This window comes from Salmo trutta, chromosome 18 (assembly GCF_901001165.1).
Source record: "Salmo trutta chromosome 18, fSalTru1.1, whole genome shotgun sequence".
In the NCBI taxonomy this organism is placed as follows: Eukaryota; Metazoa; Chordata; class Actinopteri; order Salmoniformes; family Salmonidae; genus Salmo; species Salmo trutta.
Window position 1 is genome coordinate 54,662,301 of NC_042974.1, and position 25,340 is coordinate 54,687,640.

Genomic DNA, 25,340 nt, shown 5'->3' on the forward strand with positions numbered 1-25,340 from the left:
AGTGCAACAATATGAATTGATCGTGTGCGGCTAACATTCAAGCTCGCGCCGACTGCTAAAATGAACAAATCCTTGTTTATCACTCGTTACGCATACAAGCTGTCAAACTCGCGTGCAAGAAGTCAAACTCCATTGCCATTCTTGTTCTACATTGTAGCTGATTTAGAAACACTGAGTAGCCTAGTTTAGTCAGCCGGTGATGTTACAATGAAGCATTTAACTATCAACAAAAAATAACACAAATTATATCACAAGTAATTCTGATAGGTGTTTTAACATATATTTAACCGGTTACATTTAATCTCCCTTGTTGTTATGACTGTAGTCAGTGTCATGACAAATTCATCTTAATCATTATTTTACCACAAACTATTGCATGAGGTTAGGTCAATCGGTGGATTATAGTATCAGACTCAGACTACGGATTAAGGAACATTAGCCTATCCCTAACCTACCTAGAATCATCTTCAATCCGTCTGAACTGCTTTATAATCCATCTGTTTCTCTTGAGTGTTGTTGACCTTCATTTCATGTTGTCTTGGTCTGCTTTTCAGTGAATGTTATGGTGAGGTCTCAGAATATAGCCTAGCCTACTAATCCAAAAACACTTAAATTGGTCATGGCCCAATGTGTAAAGTGTATACTAGGCCGATCCCTCATAATTCACTACCAGTAATCAAAACAGTCTAGTTATTGTCTAATGTGACCATGGGATACTAGTACTTGAGACTCAGTAAAGGTGCTGGGTGAAACAAATATATAGAAATTCTGGCTCTGTTATTGTTAGGGTACAGTATTGCATATTTTTGGCTTGTGATCTTATTTGACTGTTTATGACTATCTGTGTTTTTTCTTTAAAGTTATCATTTGGATCTTGAAGGAACTAAAGTCATTCGAAGGAATCGTGTTCCAGGTCGGCCGGTAACTGTCCCAACCTTCGAGGAATTTACTATCTAGCTACTTTCATCTTATTTTGTTAGGTTACATGTGAGCTTCTACCTTGGATGAGGATTTACTGCAGGAATGTATTGATGTCGAGGTGGAACATTACTTTTTGACCTTCAAGATGTGTTGGATGTATCAAATGTTTCACAACAACAAGGGATATTCTCTATGGATCACTTTTTCCTAGATCTCATTGTTTAACCATGGTGGAACTTGCTAACCCTCTGTATACGGAGTGGATTCTAGAAGCAATACAGAAAATCAAAAGGCAAAAACAGAGGCCTTCCGAGGAGCGGATTTGTCATGCGGTGGCTACCTTACACAGATTGGACAAGAGAACCGTTCTGGAGCAGTTGGAGTTAAGTGTTCACGATGGTTCCATTCTCAAAGTCACCAATAAGGGGAGCGTGTCGTACAAAGACCCTGAGCACCCTGGGAGAGGAGTATCTTCATCAACAACATCATCGCTCAAACCTGTTAGTGCAAACCTCTCTGTCCCATTGTCGAAAGGATCTATATGGAATCCCAGTGACCTTCGCCACGTTGACTGGAATAAAATTCTGAGGAGGGCCATCGAGGGTCTGGATGATAACCACGGTTCCTCTCTGAAGAACATCCAGAGGTACCTAAGGAACCAGGATGATCTATCACATGTCCTGGACAACCCGGGGTTTCAGCAGAGGTTACGACTGTCTGCCAAACGGGCAGTCAACAACGGCCGGCTGGAGAAGAACGGCCCACTCTACAGGTTGAACCAGGGGGGTAGTGGAGCGGAGGGGAGGAGCCAGAGGTGTCCAGGTGCTTCCCCATTGGCTCTTCAGTGTGTCACTCTTCTTACACACGAGAGCGACCAGGTACAGTATACTGATACTAGGTTCTGTATATTTCTCTGATTTATAGTAGCCTGCTGATAATACTGTGTATTCCAAGGCTTCTTTCACAAGGTACAGTATGCTACTCATAACCTGAAAAGGATTCGGAGGCTATCTCTAATGTCGATAATATATCCCCCTCTTTGGTAAAAAGCGTCTGCTAAATGGCATATTATCCCTTTAGCCGGCAAAATAAACGCTAGATTGTTGTTTGACCAATATGTCTCATTTTGGAATATTCAGTCTCATTTGGTTAAGGACTTGATGCTCGCTCTGATCATGCCTAATCGGCTTCAAGCACTGGGTGATGATGCTGCACTTGAGGAATGCAATTGGATGATAGCTGACAGTTTTGTGATGAATAGCAGAGCTCTTGTGGGCTTAAATCACGCTGTTGTGATATAATATTGCTGCTTGGAAACACAGCTACACAGTAGATCTTCTAGCTTGTTCAGTGTGTACTTGAGAGAACTACTAGGCCTTGTTGACATTTCCTCTGCTCAGGAAAATACTCTGTAACCAATTGGCCATTTTTTGCATTTGTTTGGCAGAATAGATGGGCTATGTTATAGACAGAGAGTAAATAACGTACAGTAGCTTTAAAGTTATTTGTCTTTGAGAACATAGGGTTGTGTGTATTATATAATTTTATGGGTCAATTATTTTATACTATTACAATTGCTCAAATATGTTGTTTAACAAGTAATACAAATCTAAAAAAGATAACTGACAAAATTATCAACACCCCTGTTTTCAATACTCCAGCACCCTCCCCTTGCTAGGATAATGACACTGAGCCTTTTTCTATAATGTTTTATGAGATTGGAAAACACTTTGGGAGGGATCTTAGACCATTCCTCTTTGCAGAATCATTCCAGATCCTTGATATATATAATTTGGCCTGCGCTTATGGACTGCCCTCCTCAATTCAAACCACAGGTTTTCAATGGGGTTCAAGTCTGGAGACTGAGATGGCCATTGCAAAATGTTTTTTTGTTTTTTTTGTGGTCAGTTAACCATTTCTTTGTATTTTGATGTGTGCTTGGGGTCATTGTCTTGCTGGAACATCCAATTGAGGCCAAGTTTCAGCCTCCGGGCAGATGCAACCAGGTTTTGGGCTAAAATGTCCTAGTACAGTTGATGATGCCATTGACCTTAACAAGGACCCCAGGCCCAGTGCAAGCAAAACAGCCCCATAACATAACATCAAAGGTCCATCACTTTATTTTACAGTAGGAATGAGGTTCTTTTTTTGCATGTGCATCCTTCTTTCGATGCCAAACCCACCGCTGGTGTGCACGGCTAAAGACCTCTATTTTTGTAACATCTGACCATGCCACCCGGTTCCGGTCCAAGTGCCAATACCATTTAGCAAACTCCAGGCGTTTACATGTGTTGGTTGCTCTCAATAAAGGCTTTTTTTTTATGGCAACCCTTCCAAATAGCCTATTGGCATGGAGGTGACGTTTAATTGTAGATTTGGAGACTTGGTGACCCCAAGATGCAACCAAGTCCTGTAATTTTCCAACTGTGGCCCTTGCACTTTTCTTTGCCTCCCAAATCATCTTCCTCACTGAATGGGGACAAGATACAAATGCACCCTCTACCAGGCACATTTACCACTGTTCCAGTGGTTTTACATTTGTAATAATTGCTCTAATAGTGGTAAGTGCTATATTAGTTTTTTTTTCTACCCATTGCCTGCTTTTTTTGAAAGTCAACAACCATTTGCCTCATGAGTTCTGAGTTCATTCATTTTTGGCTTTCCACATGGTGATGGATGACAAAGGGATTTTAGCCATTCAAGACCACAATACTGTTCCTTAAACTGAAATACATTTTAAAAAGTAGAATGTTAATGCAGATTTAATTTAGTTTGATTTGAATCTTTAGGGTTGCCAATAATTCTTTTTATTTACCTGTTAACCAAAATTGTTCTCTGCTCAATTATATTAATATAAGATTCTTTCACCAGCTGATTTTATAAGAGGATTTTTTTTTCAGCAGCTGTGGCAGTTAGCGGAGTGAGGCTGAATGGGGTCTAGCGGGGGTCTTCCTGCATGGGGGGTGTGTGTGTGAGGTCTTCCTGGGGCATATGTACAGTGCATTTGGAAAGTCTCAGACCCCTTAACCTTTTTCCACATTTTGTTACTTACAGCCTTATTCTAAAATGAAGAAAAAAATAATAATCATCCTCATCAATGTACACACAATACCCCATAATGACAAAGCGAAAACAGGTTTTTTGATTTATTTTTAGCACATTTATAAAAAATAGACACCTTTATTTACAGACATATTCAGACCCTTTGGTATGAGACTTGGTGCATCCTGTTTCCATTGATCATCCTTGAGGTGTTTCTACAACTTGGAGTCCACCTGTGGTGCGTTCAATAGATTGGACATGATTTGGAAAGGCACACACCTGTCTATATAAGGTTGACAGTGCATGTCAGAGCAAAAACCAAGCCATTCGAAGGAATTGTCCGTAGAAATCTGAGACAGGAATGTGTCGAGGCACAGATCTGGGGAAGGGTACCAACTTTCTGCAGCATTGAAGGTCCCCAAGAACACAGTGGCTTCCATCATTCTTAAATGGAAGAAGTTTGGAACCACCAAGACTTCCTACAGCTGGCCGCCTGGCCCAACTGCACAATCGGCGGAGAAGGGCCTTGGTCAGGGAGAAGGGCCTTGGTCTGGAAGGTTCACCATCTCTGCAGCACTCCACCAATCAGGCCTTTATGGTAGAGTGGTCAGACGGAAGCCACTCCTCTGTAAAATGCACATGACAGTCCATGGACTCAGACCATGAGAAACAAGATTCTCTGGTGTGATGAAACGAAGATTGAACTCTTTGGCCTGAATGCCAAGCGTCATGTCTGGAGGAAACCTGGCACCATCCCTACGGTGAAGCATGATTGTGGCAGCATCATGCTGTGGGGATGTTTTTCAGTGGCAGGGACTGGGAGACTGGTTAGGATAAAGGGAAAGAAGTACAGCGAGATCCTTGATGAAAACCGGCTCAGGAACTCAGCCTAGGATGAAGATTCAAAGTAAAATGTCTGAATACTTGTGTAAATCTGCTATTTAATTTTTTTTCTTTATAAATTTGCCTTGTCATTAAGGGGTATTATGTGTAGATTGATGAGAAGAAACTATTTAATCAATTTTAGAATAACAAGGGGTCTGAATTCTGTGTGTTAGTACCAGTCAAAAGGTTGGACACCTACTCATTCAAGGGTTTTTCTTTATTTGTACTATTTTCAACATTGTAGAATAATAGTGAAGACATCAAAACTATGAAATAACACAGATGGAATCATTTTGTAACCAAAAAAGTGTTAAACAAATCCAAATATGTTTTATATCAAAGTAGCCACCCTTTGCCTTGATTACAGCTTCACACACTCTTGACGTTCTCTCAACCAGCTTCACCTGGAATGCTTTTACAACAGTCTTGAAGGAGTTCCCACATCTTCTGAGCACTTGTTTGATGCTTTTCCTTTACTCTGCGGTCCAACTCATCCCAAACCATCTCAATTGGGTTGAGGTCGGGTGATTGTGGAGACCAGTTCATCTGATGCAGCACTCCGTCACTCTCCTTCTTGGTCAAATGGCCCTTACACAGCCTGGAGGTGTGTTGGGTCATTGTCCTGTCATATAAAATAAAAGATGGGCTGTGGTAGCCATGCTGGTTAAATGTGCCTGGAATTCTAAATAAATTACTGACAGTGCTTTGCTTGTGACACTATCATGCTGCCACCTCCATGCTTCACGGTGGGAACCACACATGCAGAGATCATCCGTTCACCTATTCTGCGTTTTACCAAGATACGGCGGTTGGAACCAAGAATCTCAAATTTGGACTCATCAGACCAAAGGACAGATTTCCACCGGTCTAATGTCCATTGCTTGGGTTTCTTGTCCCAAGCAAGTCTCTTCTTATTATTGGTGTCCTTTAGTAGTGGTTTCTTTGCAGCAATTTGACAATGAAGGCCTGATTCACGCTGGCCTTCATGGTCTGCGTGAATCAGTTGATGTTGTGATGTCTGTTACTTGAACTCTGTGAAGCATTTATTTGGGTTGTAATCTGAGATGCAGTTAACTCTAATGAACTTATCCTCTGCAGCAGAGGTAACTGTCTTCCTTTCCTGTGGCTGTCCTCATGAGAGCCAGTTTCAACATAGCGCTTGATGGTTTTTGCGACTGCACTTGAAGAAACTTTCAAAGTTCTTCAGATTTTCCGCATTTACTGACCTTCATGTTTTAAAGTAATGATGGAATGTCATTTCTCTTTGCTTATTTGAGCTGTTCTTGCCATAATATGGACTTGGTCTTTAACCAAATAGGGCTGTCTTCTGTATACAACCCCTACCTTGTCACACACAACTAATTGGGTCAAACGCATTAAGAAGGAAAGAAATTACACAAAATAACTTAACAAGGCACACCTGTTAATTGAAATTCATTCCAGGTGACAACCTCATGAAGCTGGTTGATAGAATGGCAAGAGTGTGCAACACTGTCATCAAGGCCAAGGATGGCTCCTTTTGTAGAATCTCAAATATAAAATATATTTTGATTTGTTTAACATTTTTTGGTTACTACATGGTTCTATGTGATATTTCATAGTTGTGACGTCTTCAATATTATTCTACATTTAGAAAATAGTAAAAATAGAGAAACCCTTGAATGAGTAGATGTCCAAACTTTTGACTGGTACTGTATTTTTTTTATATATACACTGCTCAAAAAAATATAGGGAACACTAAAATAACACATCCTAGATCTGAATGAATGAAATAATCTTATTAAATACTTTTTTCTTTACATAGTTGAATGTGCTGACAACAGAATCACACAAAAATAATCAATGGAAATCCAATTTATCAAACCATGGAGGTCGGGATTTGGAGTCACACTCAAAATTAAAGTGGAAAACCACACTACAGGCTGATCAAACTTTGATGTAATGTCCTTAAAACAAGTCAAAATGAGGCTCAGTAGTGTGTGTGGCCTCCACGTGCCTGTATGCTCCTGATGAGGTGGCGGATGGTCTCCTGAGGGATCTCCTCCCAGACCTGGACTAAAGCATCGGCCAACTCCTGGACAGTCTTTGGTGCAACATGGCTTTGGTGGATGGAGCGAGACATGATGTCCCAGATGTGCTCAATTGGATTCAGGTCTGGGGAACGGGCGGGCCAGTCCATAGCATCAATGCCTTCCTCTTGCAGGAACTGCTGACACACTCCAGCCACATGAGGTCTAGCATTGTCTTGCATTAGGAGGAACCCAGGGCCAACCGCACCAGCATATGGTCTCACAAGGGGTCTGAGGATCTCATCTCGGTACCTAATGGCAGTCAGGCTACCTCTGGCGAGCACATGGAGGGCTGTGCGGCCCCCCAAAGAAATGCCACCCCACACCATGACTGACCCACCGCCAAACCGGTCATGCTGGAGGATGTTGCAGGCAGCAGAACATTCTCCACGGTTTCTCCAGACTGTCACGTCTGTCACATGTGCTCAGTGTGAACCTGCTTTCATCTGTGAAGAGCACAGGGCGCCAGTGGCAAATTTGCCAATCTTGGTGTTCTCTGGCAAATGCCAAACGTCCTGCACGGTGTTGGGCTGTAAGCACAACCCCCACCTGTGGACGTCGGGCCCTCATACCACCCTCATGGAGTCTGTTTCTGACCGTTTGAGCAGACATGCACATTTGTGGCCTGCAGGAGGTCATTTTGCAGGGCTTTGGCAGTGCTCCTCCTGCTCCTCCTTGCACAAAGGCGGAGGTAGCGGTCCTGCTGCTGGGTTGTTGCCCTCCTACGGCCTCCTCCACATCTCCTGATGTACTGGCCTGTCACCTGGTAGCGCCTCCATGCTCTGGACACTACGCTGACAGACACAGCAAACCTTCTTGCCACAGCTCGCATTGATGTGCCACCCTGGATGAGCTGCACTACCTGAGCCACTTGTGTGGGTTGTAGACTCCGTCTCATGCTACCACTAGAGTGAAAGCACCGCCAGCATTCAAAAGTGACCAAAACATCAGCCAGGAAGCATAGGAACTGAGAAGCGGTCTGTTGTTACCACCTGCAGAACCACATCTTTATTGGGGGTGTCTTGCTAATTGCTTATAATTTCCACCTGTTGTCCATTCCATTTGCACAACAGCATGTGAAATGTATTGTCAATCAGTGTTGCTTCCTAAGTGGACAGTTTGATTTCACAGAAGTGTGAATGACTTGGAGTTAAATTGTGTTGTTTAAGTGTTCCCTTTTTTTTGAGCAGTGTGTGTGTGTATATATATATATAAGTGGCGACCATGATTTAGCAGCTGCATTGCGCCTCTACTAAATGCATGTAGGGGGAAATGCTGTAAAATAATTTGAGGCGACTATGACTTGATTCTAGTGCCACTAAAAACTCTTAATAACATTGTTTTCTCTTGACCATGATGCATGAGACGTGTTTTTCACTCTGCAGAGATTGTGGCTCCATCACTCAGCAGTAACTCATGCTGCACGTGAACAATACTGTATTGACAGCAGTTTTGTACTTGACAAATGAAAAGGACTTTACAGTGAAGGCCAAGGCATTGGAAGGTTACTATTACTGTTTCCATAAAACAGTTTTCCTCCTCTTTGTGTAGAAGGTCAAAATGACAGTCTAGGGCTTTGGGAGTATAAAGTTGCGTTAACATGTCTCTCCATCAAGTTATGGAAAGGTTTCATTTATGTTAATCATTTGGTCATTTACTACTTTAAATAGTGTAGGCCTACAGTAGACCATTCTAGATTGGCATTTTCACTATTGGAGACATTATCTACCCTTCAGTTTCATTATGAATATCAGGAAATAACACCCTTGACTATACAGCCACAAGTTTGTGTTTGCGGTCAGACCAAAGTGAAACAGTTCTGTTGTAAGACACTGTCCTCCTGTAATAAAAAGCTTGTCATTACCAAGAAATATATCCTCATAAGAAATGTCTTGGCCCTATTCTGTATAAGTTTGGAGTCTTTCAATTACACTCAGCTCCTATGCTATTTGATGGTGACATCACTAAGTTATTTTAGTTTACAAAGATCTTTTAGTTTACTCAAAAGGATGACTTCTTTCTAGTCCTTGAAGTTAGTGAGTAACAAAGCATAACTAGTGGGTATAGGAAATGAGAGTCTTGGAAAAGAGCAGTCTTGGGTCAAAGTTTATTAGATTCTAAAGTGAGTTTGGCTGCAACAAAGGCTAGGAATTTTTTTCTTCTCTCCCCTTACTGTTATGTAACCTGTTCTTCAGCACAGCTTTCTGCCTGGCTTCTAGAACAGCAGTCTTCTAATAGAACTCCACCCCCCTCATGGAACACAACTGTGCCTTTTTAAAGCACTGTAATTTCCTCTAATGTACTTAATTTGGAATCCCCTAGTCAATCAGTAACATCTTCTCTTCTTTAGCTGTGTGTTCTTTCTCTTTTTTTTCTATTATTTTTCAGATGAGCACCACTTTTAAGGGTTTTTATTTTTCTCTCTGTTTAATCACCAATCGGAGGCTGGACCCTACTGGAAAAGATATCTAATGGCCAGCCCAGACTAGGCTAGCCACATAGGGTTTTTGCTTTATACATTTTTGAAGTACTGTGTAAGTTGTGGAACTTGACTTTATCAACTACACTACACTTATCATTTCACAATTGCACTAATATCATCAAAATCAATAGCTTACTACCTCAGCAGGTTTTCTTGGCTATTTCAGTGGTTCTTACCTAATTAAGTAGATTCACGTAAGAATTGTTTAAAATCATTTATATTCCTAAAACATAAGTAGAAAATTATACTGTTGCCGTTTCCTGTTTTGATTTATAGCCCAGTGTCTCAACACTGGTTTTAAATGTCCAAATTCATAATCAATATGCTGAAGTAGGTTGTGATATTTTGAATACAAAAATTGCTCTTTACACATGTCAGTCTTCTGTTCAGATTACTTTTATTTTCCCAAATTAGAACTTTTTATGAACTGCAAACGCACATACATTTGCCAAGGGTCCACTCGGAGCTGGAATTGATTAGCTTGTTCTACTGTAATCAATATTGTGCACAAATGATTCACTCACATCGATATTGTATGGAAATTAGAGGTCGACCGATTATGATTTTTCAACGCCGATACCGATTATTGGAGGACCAAAAAAAGCCGAATGTTTTATTTTATTTATTTGTAATAATGACAATTACAACAATACTGAATGAACACTTATTTTAACTTAATATAATACATCAATAAAATCAATTTAGCCTCAAATAAATAATGAAACATGTTCAATTTGGTTTAAATAATGCGAAAACAAAGTGTTGGAGAAGAAAGTAAAAGTGCAATATGTGCCATGTAAAAAAGCTAACGTTTAAGTTCCTTGCTCAGAACATGAGAACATATGAAAGCTGGTGGTTCCTTTTAATATGAGTCTTCAATATTCCCAGGTAAGAAGTTTTAGGTAGTAGTTATTACAGGAATTATAGGATTATTTCTCTCTATACGATTTGTATTTGAAATACCTTTTGACTATTGGATGTTCTTATAGGCACTTTAGTATTGCCAGTGTAACAGTATAGCTTCTGTCCCTCTCCTCGCTCGAACCAGGAACACATCGACAACAGCCATCCTCGAAGCAGCGTTACCCATGTAGAGCAAGGGGAAAAACTACTCCAAGTCTCAGAGCGAGTGACTTTTGAAACGGTATTAGCGCGCACCCGGCTAACTAGCTAGCCATTTCACATCGGTTACACCAGCCTCATCTTGGGAGTTGACAGGCTTGAAGTCATAAACAGCGCAATGCATTGCGAAGGGCTGCTGGCAAACGCAGTAAAGTGCTGTTTGAATGACTGCTTACGAGCCTGCTGCTGCCTACCACCGCTCAGTCAGACTGCTCTATCAAATCATAGACTTAATTATAACATAATACACAGAAATACGAGCCTTAGGTCATTAATATGGTCGAATCCGGAAACTATCATCTCGAAAACAAAACGTTTTTCCTGTAAGTGAAATACGGAACCGTTCTGTATTTGATCTAACTGGTGGCATCCCTAAGTCTAAATATTCCTGTTACATTGAACAACCTTCAATGTTATGTCATAATTACGTAAAATTAGTTCGCAACGAGCCAGGCGGCCCAAACTGCTGCATATACCCTGACTCTGTTTGCAAGAGAAGTGACATCTTTTCCCTAGTTAAAAGAAATTCATGTCAGCAGGCAATGTTAACTAAATATGCAGGTTTAAAAATATATACTTGTGTATTGATTTTAAGAAAGGCATTGATGTTTATGGTTGGAGCAACGTGTACCTAAGCGATTATATGCAACACAGGACAGGCTAGATAACTACACATGGTTGATGATATTACTAGTTTAACTACTGATTGATTGATTGTTTTTTATAAGATAAGTTTAATGCTAGCTAGCAACTTACCTTGGCTTCTTACTGCATTCGCGTAACAGGCAGGCTTCTCGTGGAGTGCAATGTAAAGCAGGTGGTTAGAGCGTTGGACTAGTTAACCGTAAGGTTGCAAGATTGAATCCCCGAGCTGACAAGGTAAAAATATGTCGTTCTGCCCCAGAACAAGATAGTTAACCCACCGTTCCTAGGCCGTCATTGAAAATAAGAATGTGTTCTTAACTAACTTGCCTAGTTAAATAAAGGTCTAAAAAAAAATTTTAAAAAACGGCCAAATTGGTGTCCAAAAATACCGATTTCCGATTGTTATGAAAACTTGAAATCGGCCCTAATTAATCGGCCATTCCGATTAATCGGTCGACCTCTAATGGAAATCAATGGAACTGGGACAATTCGCTGACGCTACATGTGCTGTTTGTTCTCTTCTAAAAGACAAACCTCCAATAACTTGGGTATACTACATTTACCAGTCAATCAACAATAACCTGTAGTAGCCATATATCAACTTATAGCTTTGTGAGACCATTATATTGGTAGCTAGCCGATACGGTAACAGAAAACACTTTTTTTTGACTGGATAATTCCAATGAATCACCACCTCACATCGGTTTCTAAATGACTTCAGGGATTGGCTTTCATTTGAATTATAGCTTAAGCCTCAAATCCATTAATATATTTGAGGCCAGTCATTTATGGGAGGAGAGAAAAGATTTAAAAAATTATACTACGGACTGGCACATATGACGACAACACGGGTATTATACGAAAGATATTAATCTGTTTTAAGCAATCGATTTTGTGAGATCGTGATGACTATAAACTTTAATACTAACATGACCAATCTGAGGTAAAAAGGATTTATTTCATTTTCCTGTTATTTTTGTGTGGTGAAAATGTCTGTGTAATGTAGTAACACGTTCTGCCCATCCATAGGAACATTTGCGTAACATTTTAAGAATTAGTCAAGATAAAGAAATATTTCGATTTGGGATGATAGTAAATGAAGCACTTTTTTTTTCTTTGTTGCAACAATGACATCTGTTTCTCACTACTTTTTAACCATGGAGAGAGTATAAAAATCCCCCTAAAGACAATTTAACCAGGCGCTGTAGACTAGATCTTCCATAGTGACAGTGCAGCAGCCTGAATCGTTCTCTACTCATATGCTCAGGCTACCGATTTGATGTAATAAAAAGCCAATCCTATTTGATTGGAACAATGCCTTTTTCATGCAGTTCATGTATTGGGCTGTGACGGTCATGGAATTTTGAATGACGGTAATTGGCCAGCCATTAGTTTGCAGTCATCGTAATAACCGTTCGAATAGCAAAACGACACACATTTTTTCTTCCTCTGCTCCTGACTGCATGTGCTGCCGTAGAAATGGAATGAATAGAATGGGCATCCCCAGTCAAGTCAATGACGGCATGATTGGTGGACTGGCGGCCATTGCAAGTGTACCCATAGGAGCAAAGCAGGAAGTGTACCCATCAATGTGCCATGTTGATTCAACTGACATTACAAAAAATGCAGTCCATTGCATGAGCCATATCAGTTAACATAATTTGAATTGACATTCTACATTACCATGGCAATTATTGCATCACAATACCAGGAAGCCATTGTGAGTGTATCCATGAGTTTACCAGTCAAATTGCCAGGGTTAGAGGAACCATTCTATTAATTATATTTCTATGTGTGCTGCTGCTGCATTGTGGTGGCATTGCCTCGCAACCAAAGACTTGTTTGCTACAACAACATGCTTGTTTCAGTAAGGAGCAACAAAGTTCCTTCACATTAAGAGTCCATGTTGACGCAGAAACGGACTCAATCGCATGAATGCCTGGCCGTCCCGTCTTCAGTCAGCAGTTGTTCCACCCCAAAAATGTAATAAAATGACATTACAAAAAAATGTATGCCGGTTTTATATTTTATTTTTGTTTTTCTTCATAACTGCCAGTTATAAGGTAATTGTGCCAGCCCTAGTCCCACAGACCAATTGCATGGTTATCAAAATGATAAGCTGGGCGCTAGTAGCCATTTCACTATAGCGTCACTGCAGATGAAGATTTCACATCCAGTTACATTTTTATTTGGGGGATACAAAGTAGCCTAAGTTTGTGATTGTTTGATCAAGTACAAAAAGAGCAGCCTATTTAGATACTTAGCCTACTAGAGAAAGACTGCTCTGCTGATTTTAGAAGTAGTTTGAACACAGTTGTTCCAAACAGCTTGACCCTTTCACAAAGTTTAATCTTCATTTGTAGATTAGGTGGATACTGTAGTTTTGTGATGGGATATATTGTGACAAAAAAGTGCAAAAGGAACAGGCTAGATAGGCCTACGTACTAGAGACAGACGGCTCTGCTATTTAGAAGTTTTTAAAGGACAGATATTTCTTTTTAAATCCTGTTTGATAGAGCTTCTTCCTGTTTCTACTTTCTGTGACTCATTAACGATCACAATGACGTAATGCCGCGTCTAGCCAAGGTTGTGGGTTCAAATCTTGTCGGTATTGATACTCATACCAAATATGTATGCACTCCCTGTACTGTACTCTTAGTCACTTTGGATAAAAGCATCTGCCAAGTAAATTATACGCAGTTGAAGAGATGATGAAAGTGGGGTGTAGCCTATCTTACAAAAATGAATCATCATCTCTGTAGCATTCATTCAAGAGTGGTTGTCTTTACATTGACAGGCAAGCTGATTCCACTGGTAGCACAGCCACTATTGACCTGGAAGGTTTTGGAAATGGAGTAATCATTGATGTATCTGTAAACGTCTTTCTCTCATCATATTATTCAATTGATAGGCTATAACACCAGCCAAGAACAATGACCAAATCCAACAGATGCATCCTATCCCTGTTTTACTTTTCCACTTCCTGTATTTTGAAATGGCAGCAGGTAGCCTAGCGGGTAAGAGTATTGGGCCACTAACTGAAAGGTCGCTGGTTTCAAATCCCCAAGCTGACTTGGTGAAAAATCTGATGTGCCCTTGAGCAAGACACTTAACCCCTAATATCTCCTGTAAGTTGCTCTGGATAAGAGCGTCTGCTAAATTACTAAAATGGAAAAAAACAAAATGTCACTGTGGCTAGCCCTAAAATCTACCTCGGGCACATTCAGTAATGGTGAAGTTAGAAATGGCATGAATAGATCGGACATGATTCCATGTCCGGCATGATTGTTCTACATACTAGGCATTTCAATCTCAAGGTAATGTGACATCGGACTCTTCTAAACACCCAGATTGCATCTGCAGGTCACGCAGGGGTCACGTCAGGGCCGATGGATATTGCGTTCAAACGAGCTGTGTTGAGGTCATGATGATGATGATCTGTCTGGCTCAGTAGAAACTAATTATGGGCATCTCCCCAGTCCCCTTTCTTCCCATAGCCTCCGCAGTCAGTTGATGAGTCGTTTGTGTGTGAACTGATGAGGTTTGTTATTTATTGTCACACCCTGTGTTATTTTCCCTTAAGAACCTCCTTCCTCTCAGAGGAGGCTCTTTGTGTGACGCTGTGTTATGCTGCCCGAGGAGGGAGTGTGTGTGTGATGCATGTATGACGCTGTGTTATGCTGCCTGTGAAGTGGTGTGTGTGTGTGTGTGTGTGTGTGTGTGTGTGAGACGCCTTGTTATGTGGTGTCATTTTTGGTGGTTGCTTTACGATGGTCATGAAATGATTGAACCGAATAACGTTTCATAGGCCTACTGAGTAAAGTGTTGAATATGGTGGTTGTATAGAAGAGTAGGTACACACCATATAGTAACATATAACCTATGACCCTTAGCAGATGATTTTATCCAAAGTGATTAACAGCATAGTGAGCACGTGTTTTTAGCATGTGTAGGTTATGTGATCCCTGCGGAAAAATAACCCATGATCTTGTTGCAAGTGTCGCAAAACCAACTGAGCTACACATGGCCGTTTACCTTCAAACTAGACATGGGCTAGTCTGCTGTTTAGTTTCTGTGTTATGTGGTGGTGCTGTTTTGAAGGTGGTTGAGTCCATTGGGTTCAATAAGAAAGTCATTTCATAGTGTTCAATACTGAGCAGAAGAAAGTGTTTTGAATATTTTGCAGGCTATAGAACAGATGGGTATAGGCACAATGTTTACCTTCCTACTAGACATGGGCTAGCCATGCTGGTAGTTAGATCTGCCTGTCAATAGTTCTAAGTGATCAGTGCTAAGTCCTCTTAAAGCTGATAACTTACTACTTTTGTACGTCATTTTAAGCCCTTAAGTGAGTTAACTTTTCTACTGCTGATTCTGACACATGGCGAGAGGGAGAGCAACTACAGTGTTAGGGCCGGCACGATACCAGTATCGCAATACTCGTTAGTATCCTGGCAAGGAAACAAAACACAAAGCGGATTTAACTTCTTTAGGAAAACAGCCCTAATGTTGGAAATAAACATTTATGTTGATGGTTCACAATATTTTACATACAGCAGGTTAAAGGACCAAAGATTGAGGTCTGCTTTGGGTTTTCCTTTTTGCCATGGAAAAAATATTGTGATACTGGTATCGTCCCGGCCCTGTACAATGCATTTGAATCATTATTATGATTCATTAACATTATTAAGGTAATTTGATTACATGCTGGCTAATCCTGTCTAATTGTAGTGTAAAGCTTTCTCATGTGGATTAAGCCCCTTAACTGATTATCACATCCCCTTTCAGATTTAATGGATAAAGAAGGGCAATTTTTTACATGCATTACGGTAGACTACCTACTGTGGGCAGTAAGTGTTCATAATAAGCTAATTGTGTTTTAGTTGTTGAACTCATGTCAGGGGGATGGACTATTATGTCATTAATTCCCATCTCATTCAAAGCTTTGATGGCTAAGCCTTGTGTTTACTTATTCATGTATCTGCATATCATTGCATCTGTTTGAATATATTCTCTGTTCCAATAATCCCCTAAAAGCATGCTTTTCAGTCAGTAGACTCCAAGACAAACAGGAATAGATGAGTGTTATGCATATCTGCAGCACTTTACAGGACTGTAGGCTTATGATGATAACTGTATTTGTATCCATAAGGACATTTTGTCATACAGCATACCAGAATACTGATATTATTCACAGCACATCACAAACAGTACATACATAGCTAGTCCACCATGCCTCTTATGTTTTCGAACACTTGCTTTCTTTCTCTCCCCGGCTTGCCCTGACCCCATCCCAATATGCAGTTTCTGTTTCTCTCCCCAGCTACGCGCTGACCCCATCCCAATATGCAGTTTCTGTTTCTCTCCCCAGCTTGCCCTGACCCCATCCCAATATGCAGTTTCTGTTTCTCTCCCCAGCTACGCACTGACCCCATCCCAATATGCAGTTTCTGTTTCTCTCCCCAGCTACGCACTGACCCCATCCCAATATGCAGTTTCTGTTTCTCTCCCCAGCTACGCGCTGACCCCATCCCAATATGCAGTTTCTGTTTCTCTCCCCAGCTACGCGCTGACCCCATCCCAATATGCAGTTTCTGTTTCTCTCCCCAGCTACGCGCTGACCCCATCCCAATATGCAGTTTCTGTTTCTCTCCCCAGCTTGCCCTGACCCCATCCCAATATGCAGTTTCTGTTTCTCTCCCCAGCTACGCGCTGACCCCATCCCAATATGCAGTTTCTGTTTCTCTCCCCAGCTTGCCCTGACCACATCCCAATATGCAGTTTCTGTTTCTCTCCCCAGCTTGCCCTGACCACATCCCAATATGCAGTTTCTGTTTCTCTCCCCAGCTACGCGCTGACCCCATCCCAATATGCAGTTTCTGTTTCTCTCCCCAGCTACGCGCTGACCCCATCCCAATATGCAGTTTCTGTTTCTCTCCCCAGCTTGCCCTGACCCCATCCCAATATGCAGTTTCTGTTTCTCTCCCCAGCTACGCGCTGACCCCATCCCAATATGCAGTTTCTGTTTCTCTCCCCAGCTTGCCCTGACCACATCCCAATATGCAGTTTCTGTTTCTCTCCCCAGCTTGCCCTGACCCCATCCCAATATGCAGTTTCTGTTTCTCTCCCCAGCTTGCACTGACCACATCCCAATATGCAGTTTCTGTTTCTCTCCCCAGCTACGCGCTGACCCCATCCCAATATGCAGTTTCTGTTTCTCTCCCCAGCTACGCGCTGACCCCATCCCAATATGCAGTTTCTGTTTGGGAACGAAAGAGTCCAATCGGGACAAGAGGCCAGAACAGCTTCTCTCCTGTGCAGACTGTGGGAGCAGCGGTAAGTTCATACCCTTTTTTCATTTTCTATATGACTGTGCCAAACTGGGCTGAACTTGGCTGACCTGGTTACACATTCACCATATTTCAGTTACCTGGACTCCTAGAGAGCCTTTGTCCACTTGACACAATGTGCATGTTTGAGGTCTCACTACATGGCAGTCGGACTGTGCAGAATAACTGATCTAGATCACCTTGCAGCAAACATAACTACTCATTATGTGATCAAGCTTAGTGATTATTCTGTACCTTGCTGAAACTGATCCTCTCGAACACACTGGCCATGTCATAGTTAGTCTTGCCGACTACTTTCTAAAACTGTGCTAATCGTATTACATACCATTTAGAATGTACTGTTTATTAAAAAGACAATTCTCTTCCTCAATAGCATGAAGTGAATTCTACTAGATGAAAAGTGAAAATTTGATTGCATACTAAAGTTCACATACTATATATAACACGTTGCGTTTAGGCACACCCAATCAGCCTATTATTTAGAATGCAATTACGGGTATTCGGACACGGCCACTATCTGAATCCCAAATGGCACCTTATTACCTACGAAGTGCACTACTTTGGACCAGAGTCCTATGGGTAGTGCCCAAAAGTAGTGCACTAGGCCTATATAGGGAAGAGAGTGCCCCATTTGGGATGAAGCCACAAATAGATAGGGGGAAGCCCTCAGGACCCCAAACATCCACAAAACAATGTAGCTTGTACACTGAGTGTACGAAACATTAAGAACACCTCGTCAGGGCACTCTAGAAAGTGTCCAGTGTTCCACAGGGATGCTGGCCCATGTTGACTCCAATGCTTCCCACAGTTGTGTCAAGTTGGCTGGATGGCCTTTGGGTGGTGGACCATTCTTGATACACACGGGAAACTGTTGAGCATGAAAAACCCAGCATTGTTGCAGTTCTTGACACAAACCGGTGCACCTCTGTCACCTACTACCATACCCCGTTCAAAGGCACTTAAATCTTCTGTCTTGCCCATTCACTCTCTGAATGGCACACATACACAATCTGTTTCTCAATTAAAAATCCTTCTTTAACCTCTCCTCCCCTTCATCTACACTGATTTGAAGTGTATTTAACAGGTGACATCAATAAGGGATCATAGCTTTCATTTGCATTTACTTGGTTAGTCTATGTCATGGAAAAGCAGTTATTCCTAATATTTTGTACACTCAGTGTATATGTAGCTAATGTTGTAGCAGATGTGGTTTATAAAGATACTAATTAGGCATGGTCAATCTGCAATTTGTGAGTCTGTGGTTTAAACACAGTGAGTCGATGTGTAGAGGGGTATACCCCGAAATGGTAGCAGTAACTCTAGTGCCATCGGGCCGTTGCCATATTCCTCTTGCATCATGATGTTCTCCTGCTTTAGGCTAAACCCTCTACTTGAAAGACTTACTTGATGAACTGTGTCAATTGGATAGTTGGAAAGGGGAGACATGACAGACTAAGGAAGAATTAAGGCAAAACTGCCAACAACCCATGGTGGACTGAGGAAGGAAGCTGCAGATTCTACTTATAAGTGGCCATTAGAATTTAGAAATCACTCATGTCGTTGAGTGAACGGCGCTCTCGGAATCGGAATGCAACAGCATTCTGGGAACACGGCAGGCAGCAATGAGGGACAGAGAGGGAAATAGGATCAAATGTCATCCATTTTCCACTGCCGTAGATTGGTGTCATTTTCCTTTGCTGTTCTTTTCTTCCAGACAAAATTGCTGCTGCTAACCCTCTGTAAAATGACCTCTCATAAGGATTCGTTTGCCTTGGAAACAATTATTTTAAATGCTGTAAGGAATTGTTCTCCCGGTGACATTTTTATAGCTCAAATTTGACTAAGTAGCGTTGAGGTGGTTTTCATTAACCGCTCCTAGTGTACACACATTGTGCTCTGGGTGTAAAGCAGCTGTTTTACAACCATGAGAACGAGCCGGTGAGAGAGGAGGCACGCTTTTACATGACTTTCACGTTTGGGCCCCCATTAGACTGAGTTCTGCTACTGTTTCTGCCTCATTAAGAACAAATTATCTTTAATTAGCTGCTCAGATGTTTGATCATACTGTTTTTTAAACACAGCTTGTGGAAAAGAGCGAGAGGTCCCACCCGGACACATACGCGCACAGACGCACGCAAACGCTGCTTAACATTGTTGATAATGCAATATGTTAATATTTAACCTTGCTGTGTGAACATAATGGGAAGGTCGTGCCTCCCGCTCGGTGAAACTGATACTAAATATGTGTCCCAAATAGGACCCTCTTCCCTATGTAGTGCACTACTTTTGACCACTGCCCTTGGCCCTGGTCAAAAGTAGTGCACGACATGGGGAATAGGGTGCCATTTGGGACACCACCTAAAGGATGGTTGAAATGTGCAGCAACACTAATAACACTCTTTAATTACCTCTACAGGGCACCCATCTTGTCTGAAGTTCTCCCCAGAGCTGACCACAAATGTGAAGAGATTGCGATGGCAATGTATAGAATGCAAAACCTGTAGCTCCTGTCGAATACAGGGCAAAAACGCTGTAAGTATTTTAATACTTTAGATTTGGTTCTAAATACAGTGCCTTACCATTTAATCTGTGTGATTGATAATGCTTTCATAGAGACATAATAATGTAATAAAACCGGTAATAATTGTCCTCTTAACAATGATAATATCTGTGTCCCAAATAGGACCCTATGGCCTATATATAGTGTACTACTTTTGAACAGGGCTCTGGTCAAAGTTAGTGCACTATATAATGAATAGAGTGCTGTTTGGGACAGAGACATATCATGAAATATTTTTCCAAGCATAGATCTGCCATTTCCGGGCAACATGTTGTGCAGTGAAGACACAGCCTCCTTTTTCTCCATCCACCCTTCAACCAAACATAATTCACCTCCACATACATCATCAATATTAAACTAAACGGACATGTCCCTCTTTAGCGTGAAATGACAGAAGGTGTAACATCTATGCAACAACAGGGAAGCCACCACACAGCCCCACACATGCCTCCTGTCTCCTTGCAGGATGAGATGCTGTTCTGTGACTCTTGTGATCGGGGGTTTCACATGGAGTGCTGCAACCCACCACTCTCAAGGATGCCAAAAGGTAAAGGTGCTCATACATATGGTGGTCTCTGTGTGTGTGTTCATAGGGGGCCTTTAGGTCTGTCAATCATCATAGTGAAGCAGAGATGGCTTATTAGGAGCTTTGCATGAATATCAAATGATTCCCCAGTCCCAGGGGGGGGAGAGATGTAGATTACTGTATATGGCCTACAGCTATGCTTGTATTGATTGAACAACTACTGTAGTGTAAGACCTTTGGCAGCGGGACTAATATTCACACGAGCTGACATGGCTGTCTCTCAAGTGGTACCCTCTTTCCTACATGGGCCCTGGTCAGAAGTAGTGCACTGTATAGGGAATAGGGTTCCATTTTGGGACAGTCTATTTCAGTGGACCCTGATGTTTTTTATTTTATTAAATTTATATGGATTTCCCTGCTTTGTGCTGAGTAATTGATTGTTGTAAGGAGTGAGCAGGAGTGTGTCTCTCCCTCGCCATATGCATGAAAGGGAAATGTTTCCAATGAATGTGTGGCGTGAGTTGATGAAGCCACCTAACTGATGCTCTCCTCTCTCTAGGTACCTGGGTCTGCCAGGTCTGCAGGCCCAAGGAAAATGGAAAGAAACTGCTGCATAAAAAAGCCGATGAGATCAAACGTCGATATGCAAAGCCAATCGGGAGGCCCAGAAATAAGCTCAAACATAGAATGTAAGTTTATCACCATGATCTGTAGACATTGTCTTTACTTTAGTGTACCAATAGAAGGTTGTGCAGAGTGTCTGTAAACCACCTTATTACCTCAAGGAAATCCTTCTGCTTTTTATCGCAATATTTTGTTAGAAGTTGAGTTATGACTAAGTTGTTTTCATAAACGTAGCTTTTGATTCATACCATAGTTTGTGTCCTTGCCTAACCCCTACGCTGTTTCTGTTCTAGGTCTGTAAGCAGTGGTGACGGCTCCATGCTAGCCCGGGGAGGAAGCGGGTCACCTGGTAGGGGTCAAACGCTTACCGTCTGTTCCACACCTTCATCTGGTCATGCAGCATCTGTGAAGGACGCCACAGACAGATTGGCTGTTGCTACATCAGACCCCTGTTGGGCCGGTGACGCTGTCACCTTCACCACCCAATTCACCACCTCCTCCTCCACCCCCTCCACCACCCCCCCCCTCACGCCCACCTCGTCCTCCTCCACCCCAGCAGTTACACTCACTGTTAACAAGAAAACCAAAGGGCTTATTGATGGGCTTTCCAAATTCTTTACCCCCTCGCCTGTCGGCCGCAGGTCGTTGCGAGCCGGCGAAATCTTAGACCCCTCTGCCCTGAAAGGGTTACAGTCTTGTTCTCCTGCTAGGAAAAAGCCGGACACTCCGCCGAAACTATGGAAACTCACTCCGTCTCAGTCAGTTGTTGGCTTAGCTGCAAAGTCTGATACAACTCCGAGTCAAAAGCTAACCACCACCACCATATCTCCCTGTACACTCCCTCCCCCCCCCCCCCCCACCCTCGTCGCTGGGACATAGCCCCACCACATCCCTGGTCTCCTCCAGCTCCACCTCCGCTAACTCCCCCCAGAGTTCTTCCAGCCAGTCTAGCGTCCCCTCCATCACCAGTCTCTCTAATCACAACCAACTTAAGGGACTCTTTGACGGACTCTCTCATATCTATGCCACTCAGGGACAATCTCGGAAAAAGGGACTGCCTTGCTACGCACCACCTAAGCGCAGACACCGTAAGCAGGACTTAGGGTCCTGTGCCACCGCGTCCAAAATATATCCTCTCATTCCCCATCCTCCCCAACAGCGCCTCGGAAAGAAAGAGATGACAAAGAATAGGTTGTTGTCGTCTCACTCCTCCTCCCATCCCAGGCCCGGCCGGCCCAGGGGGCGCCCCTTTAAGGTGGTCAGTCACTTCAGACGTAGCCCCTTTTTAAAAAAGCACAGGACGCTAGGCAGGCTAAGATGTAGAGTGACCCCTCAGAAGGGACCCCAGGAAACACCAGGAAAGGGAGACATGACAGACGAAGGAAGAATTAAGGCAGAGCACGACCATGGTAAGCAAAGGCGTGAACGCTCCGACCGAAAATAACTGCGTCTACCTCCGCTAGTTTAAATATTTTTTTAACCCAAGGCTTGTCACAAAATGCCTTACCATACTACTGTATGAGCTAACAAATGTTTTCTTTTTACAAGTGAACAAGCGCATTTTGGCTTCGCCCCGCTTTAATTCAATAACATTTTAACAGTTTCTACTACTAATCTTTTACACCACCTACTTTAATTAATTTCCTTTTTTTTCAACTCGTTTAATTTCATTATTGCGTTTTGACTTTGGCTGCGTAATGAATCTAGCTACGCGGCTTCAGTTCCATCTCTCTGCCGTCGGCTTCTTTGTCATAGTAGTGCATGGCCCAACCACTAACCCCTCCTTCAAACTGTTCTCTCCTTGCTCTGGCCCAACCACTAACCCCTCCTTCAAACTGTTCTCTCCTTGCTCTGGCCCAGCCACTAACCCCTTCTTCAAACTGTTCTCTCCTTGCTCTGTCCCAACCACTAACCCCTCCTTCAAACTGTTCTCTCCTTGCTCTGGCCCAGCCACTAACCCCTCCTTCAAACTGTTCTCTCCTTGCTCTGGCCCAGCCACTAACCCCTTCTTCAAACTGTTCTCTCCTTGCTCTGTCCCAGCCACTAACCCCTCCTTCAAACTGTTCTCTCCTTGCTCTGGCCCAACCACTAACCCCTCCTTCAAACTGTTCTCTCCTTGCTCTGTCCCAACCACTAACCCCTCCTTCAAACTGTTCTCTCCTTGCTCTGGCCCAGCCACTAACCCCTTCTTCAAACTGTTCTCTCCTTGCTCTGTCCCAGCCACTAACCCCTCCTTCAAACTGTTCTCTCCTTGCTCTGTCCCAACCACTAACCCCTTCTTCAAACTGTTCTCTCCTTGCTCTGTCCCAACCACTAACCCCTCCTTCAAACTGTTCTCTCCTTGCTCTGTCCCAACCACTAACCCCTCCTTCAAACTGTTCTCTCCTTGCTTTGTCCCAACCACTAACCCCTCCTTCAAACTGTTCTCTCCTTGCTCTGGCCCAGCCACTAACCCCTCCTTCAAACTGTTCTCTCCTTGCTCTGGCCCAGCCACTAACCCCTTCTTCAAACTGTTCTCTCCTTGCTCTGTCCCAGCCACTAACCCCTCCTTCAAACTGTTCTCTCCTTGCTCTGGCCCAACCACTAACCCCTCCTTCAAACTGTTCTCTCCTTGCTCTGTCCCAACCACTAACCCCTCCTTCAAACTGTTCTCTCCTTGCTCTGGCCCAGCCACTAACCCCTTCTTCAAACTGTTCTCTCCTTGCTCTGTCCCAACCACTAACCCCTCCTTCAAACTGTTCTCTCCTTGCTCTGTCCCAACCACTAACCCCTTCTTCAAACTGTTCTCTCCTTGCTCTGTCCCAACCACTAACCCCTTCTTCAAACTGTTCTCTCCTTGCTCTGTCCCAACCACTAACCCCTCCTTCAAACTGTTCTCTCCTTGCTCTGGCCCAACCACTAACCCCTCCTTCAAACTGTTCTCTCCTTGCTTTGTCCCAACCACTAACCCCTTCTTCATACTGCTCTCTCCTTTACCTGTCCCCCCTGTCCTTGACCCTATGCATAAGTGCACTGTCTTCGCCAATTGTGATTTTCGCCTAGTAGTGACTGTACTGTTCTGTTGTTGGATTATTAAGACTCACTCTTCTGCCTCCCATTCCACCCTCTCTCACCACTACCACCAGTGGCACTGTCACCATTCAACCCTAACCTCCCACAGTCGTTAGACTGACACACGCATACACCATTTATGACTTGCAGTTGACATGATGATTACGTCTATTGATCTACGCCCTCTCCCATCTGATTCGGTGTCATAGGGCCAGATTCCCGGACATAGATTTATCCTACTCCTCGACTAGAAGAAGCATGTTCAATTGAGATTCTCCTTTGAGCATGCTTCTTAGTCCAGGACTGGGCTTAATCTGTGTCTGAGAAACCGGCCCTAAAGGGCTAAGATATTTTTAAAGGATATGGATTTGATTTGAAGGGGTTGTTAATAATACTGTGAATAGAATAGTTTTTAAATTGATAACAACAAAACATTTAAAATGTATACTTAAGTCTCAAACTAATATCTGTAATTCATTTTTTTATGTATAATTTCAACTTCTTAGTGTATAATAATACGTAATTTCAAGTCTTTCATGTATGCCAAAGCTGCCTGGTTAGCTTTTCAACATCATTGCTGTTGTATCGTAGTCTCCACACTGCTGCTGTCACTGCATTGACTTTTTAATTAACAGGAAACTATCTGGGGCTGTGTCCCAAATGGCACCCTAGTATTCCCTGCATAGTGCTTTACTTTTGACCAGAGACACATGGGCCGTGGTGCAAAGTAGGGCACTATATAGGGAATAGTGCCATTTGGGACGCAGACTTGGTGGGTTGACACATGAAAGCGGTTACGTTAGAGTGATTTAGTTTCACGTCATTACATTCAGGATTTTCATTCACAGGTGCAGAGATGATACATTCATTATACAACTCCACAGAGACCTAACTTCGCCGAGGCTGTCTAACAAAACATACATTAAAGCACATTAAAACCGAATGCATTTACAATACTGAATGTTCACGGGCTACAGAACACTGCTCCCTATCTACTCTATAAATCTGTGATGATAATCTACCATGTTTGATGGTACTCCTCTGGTGTGCCTGTTTGGTGACT

General features: G+C 42.6%; 1 protein-coding gene across 8 annotated transcripts in view; it reads left to right on the forward strand.

Annotated features, from left to right (window-relative positions):
• Window positions 1–25,340, forward strand: part of LOC115153532 (histone acetyltransferase KAT6B) — a 40,583-nt gene that overhangs the window by 1,845 nt on the left and 13,398 nt on the right. For 5 of the 8 annotated variants that reach the window (XM_029699065.1, XM_029699064.1, XM_029699062.1 and 2 more), the window contains exons 2-7: window positions 861–1,799; window positions 17,394–17,502; window positions 19,933–20,048; window positions 20,458–20,623; window positions 21,162–21,291; window positions 21,520–21,575. In XM_029699065.1, coding sequence (XP_029554925.1) covers window positions 1,149–1,799; window positions 17,394–17,502; window positions 19,933–20,048; window positions 20,458–20,623; window positions 21,162–21,291; window positions 21,520–21,575 — 1,228 coding nt within the window. In that variant the 5' untranslated portion in view covers window positions 861–1,148. Of the gene's footprint in view, window positions 1–860; window positions 1,800–16,489; window positions 17,503–19,932; window positions 20,049–20,457; window positions 20,624–21,161; window positions 21,292–21,519; window positions 21,576–25,340 lie in introns of those variants that run through there. The other 3 variants (XM_029699066.1, XM_029699069.1, XM_029699070.1) reach the window with 3 other exon arrangements.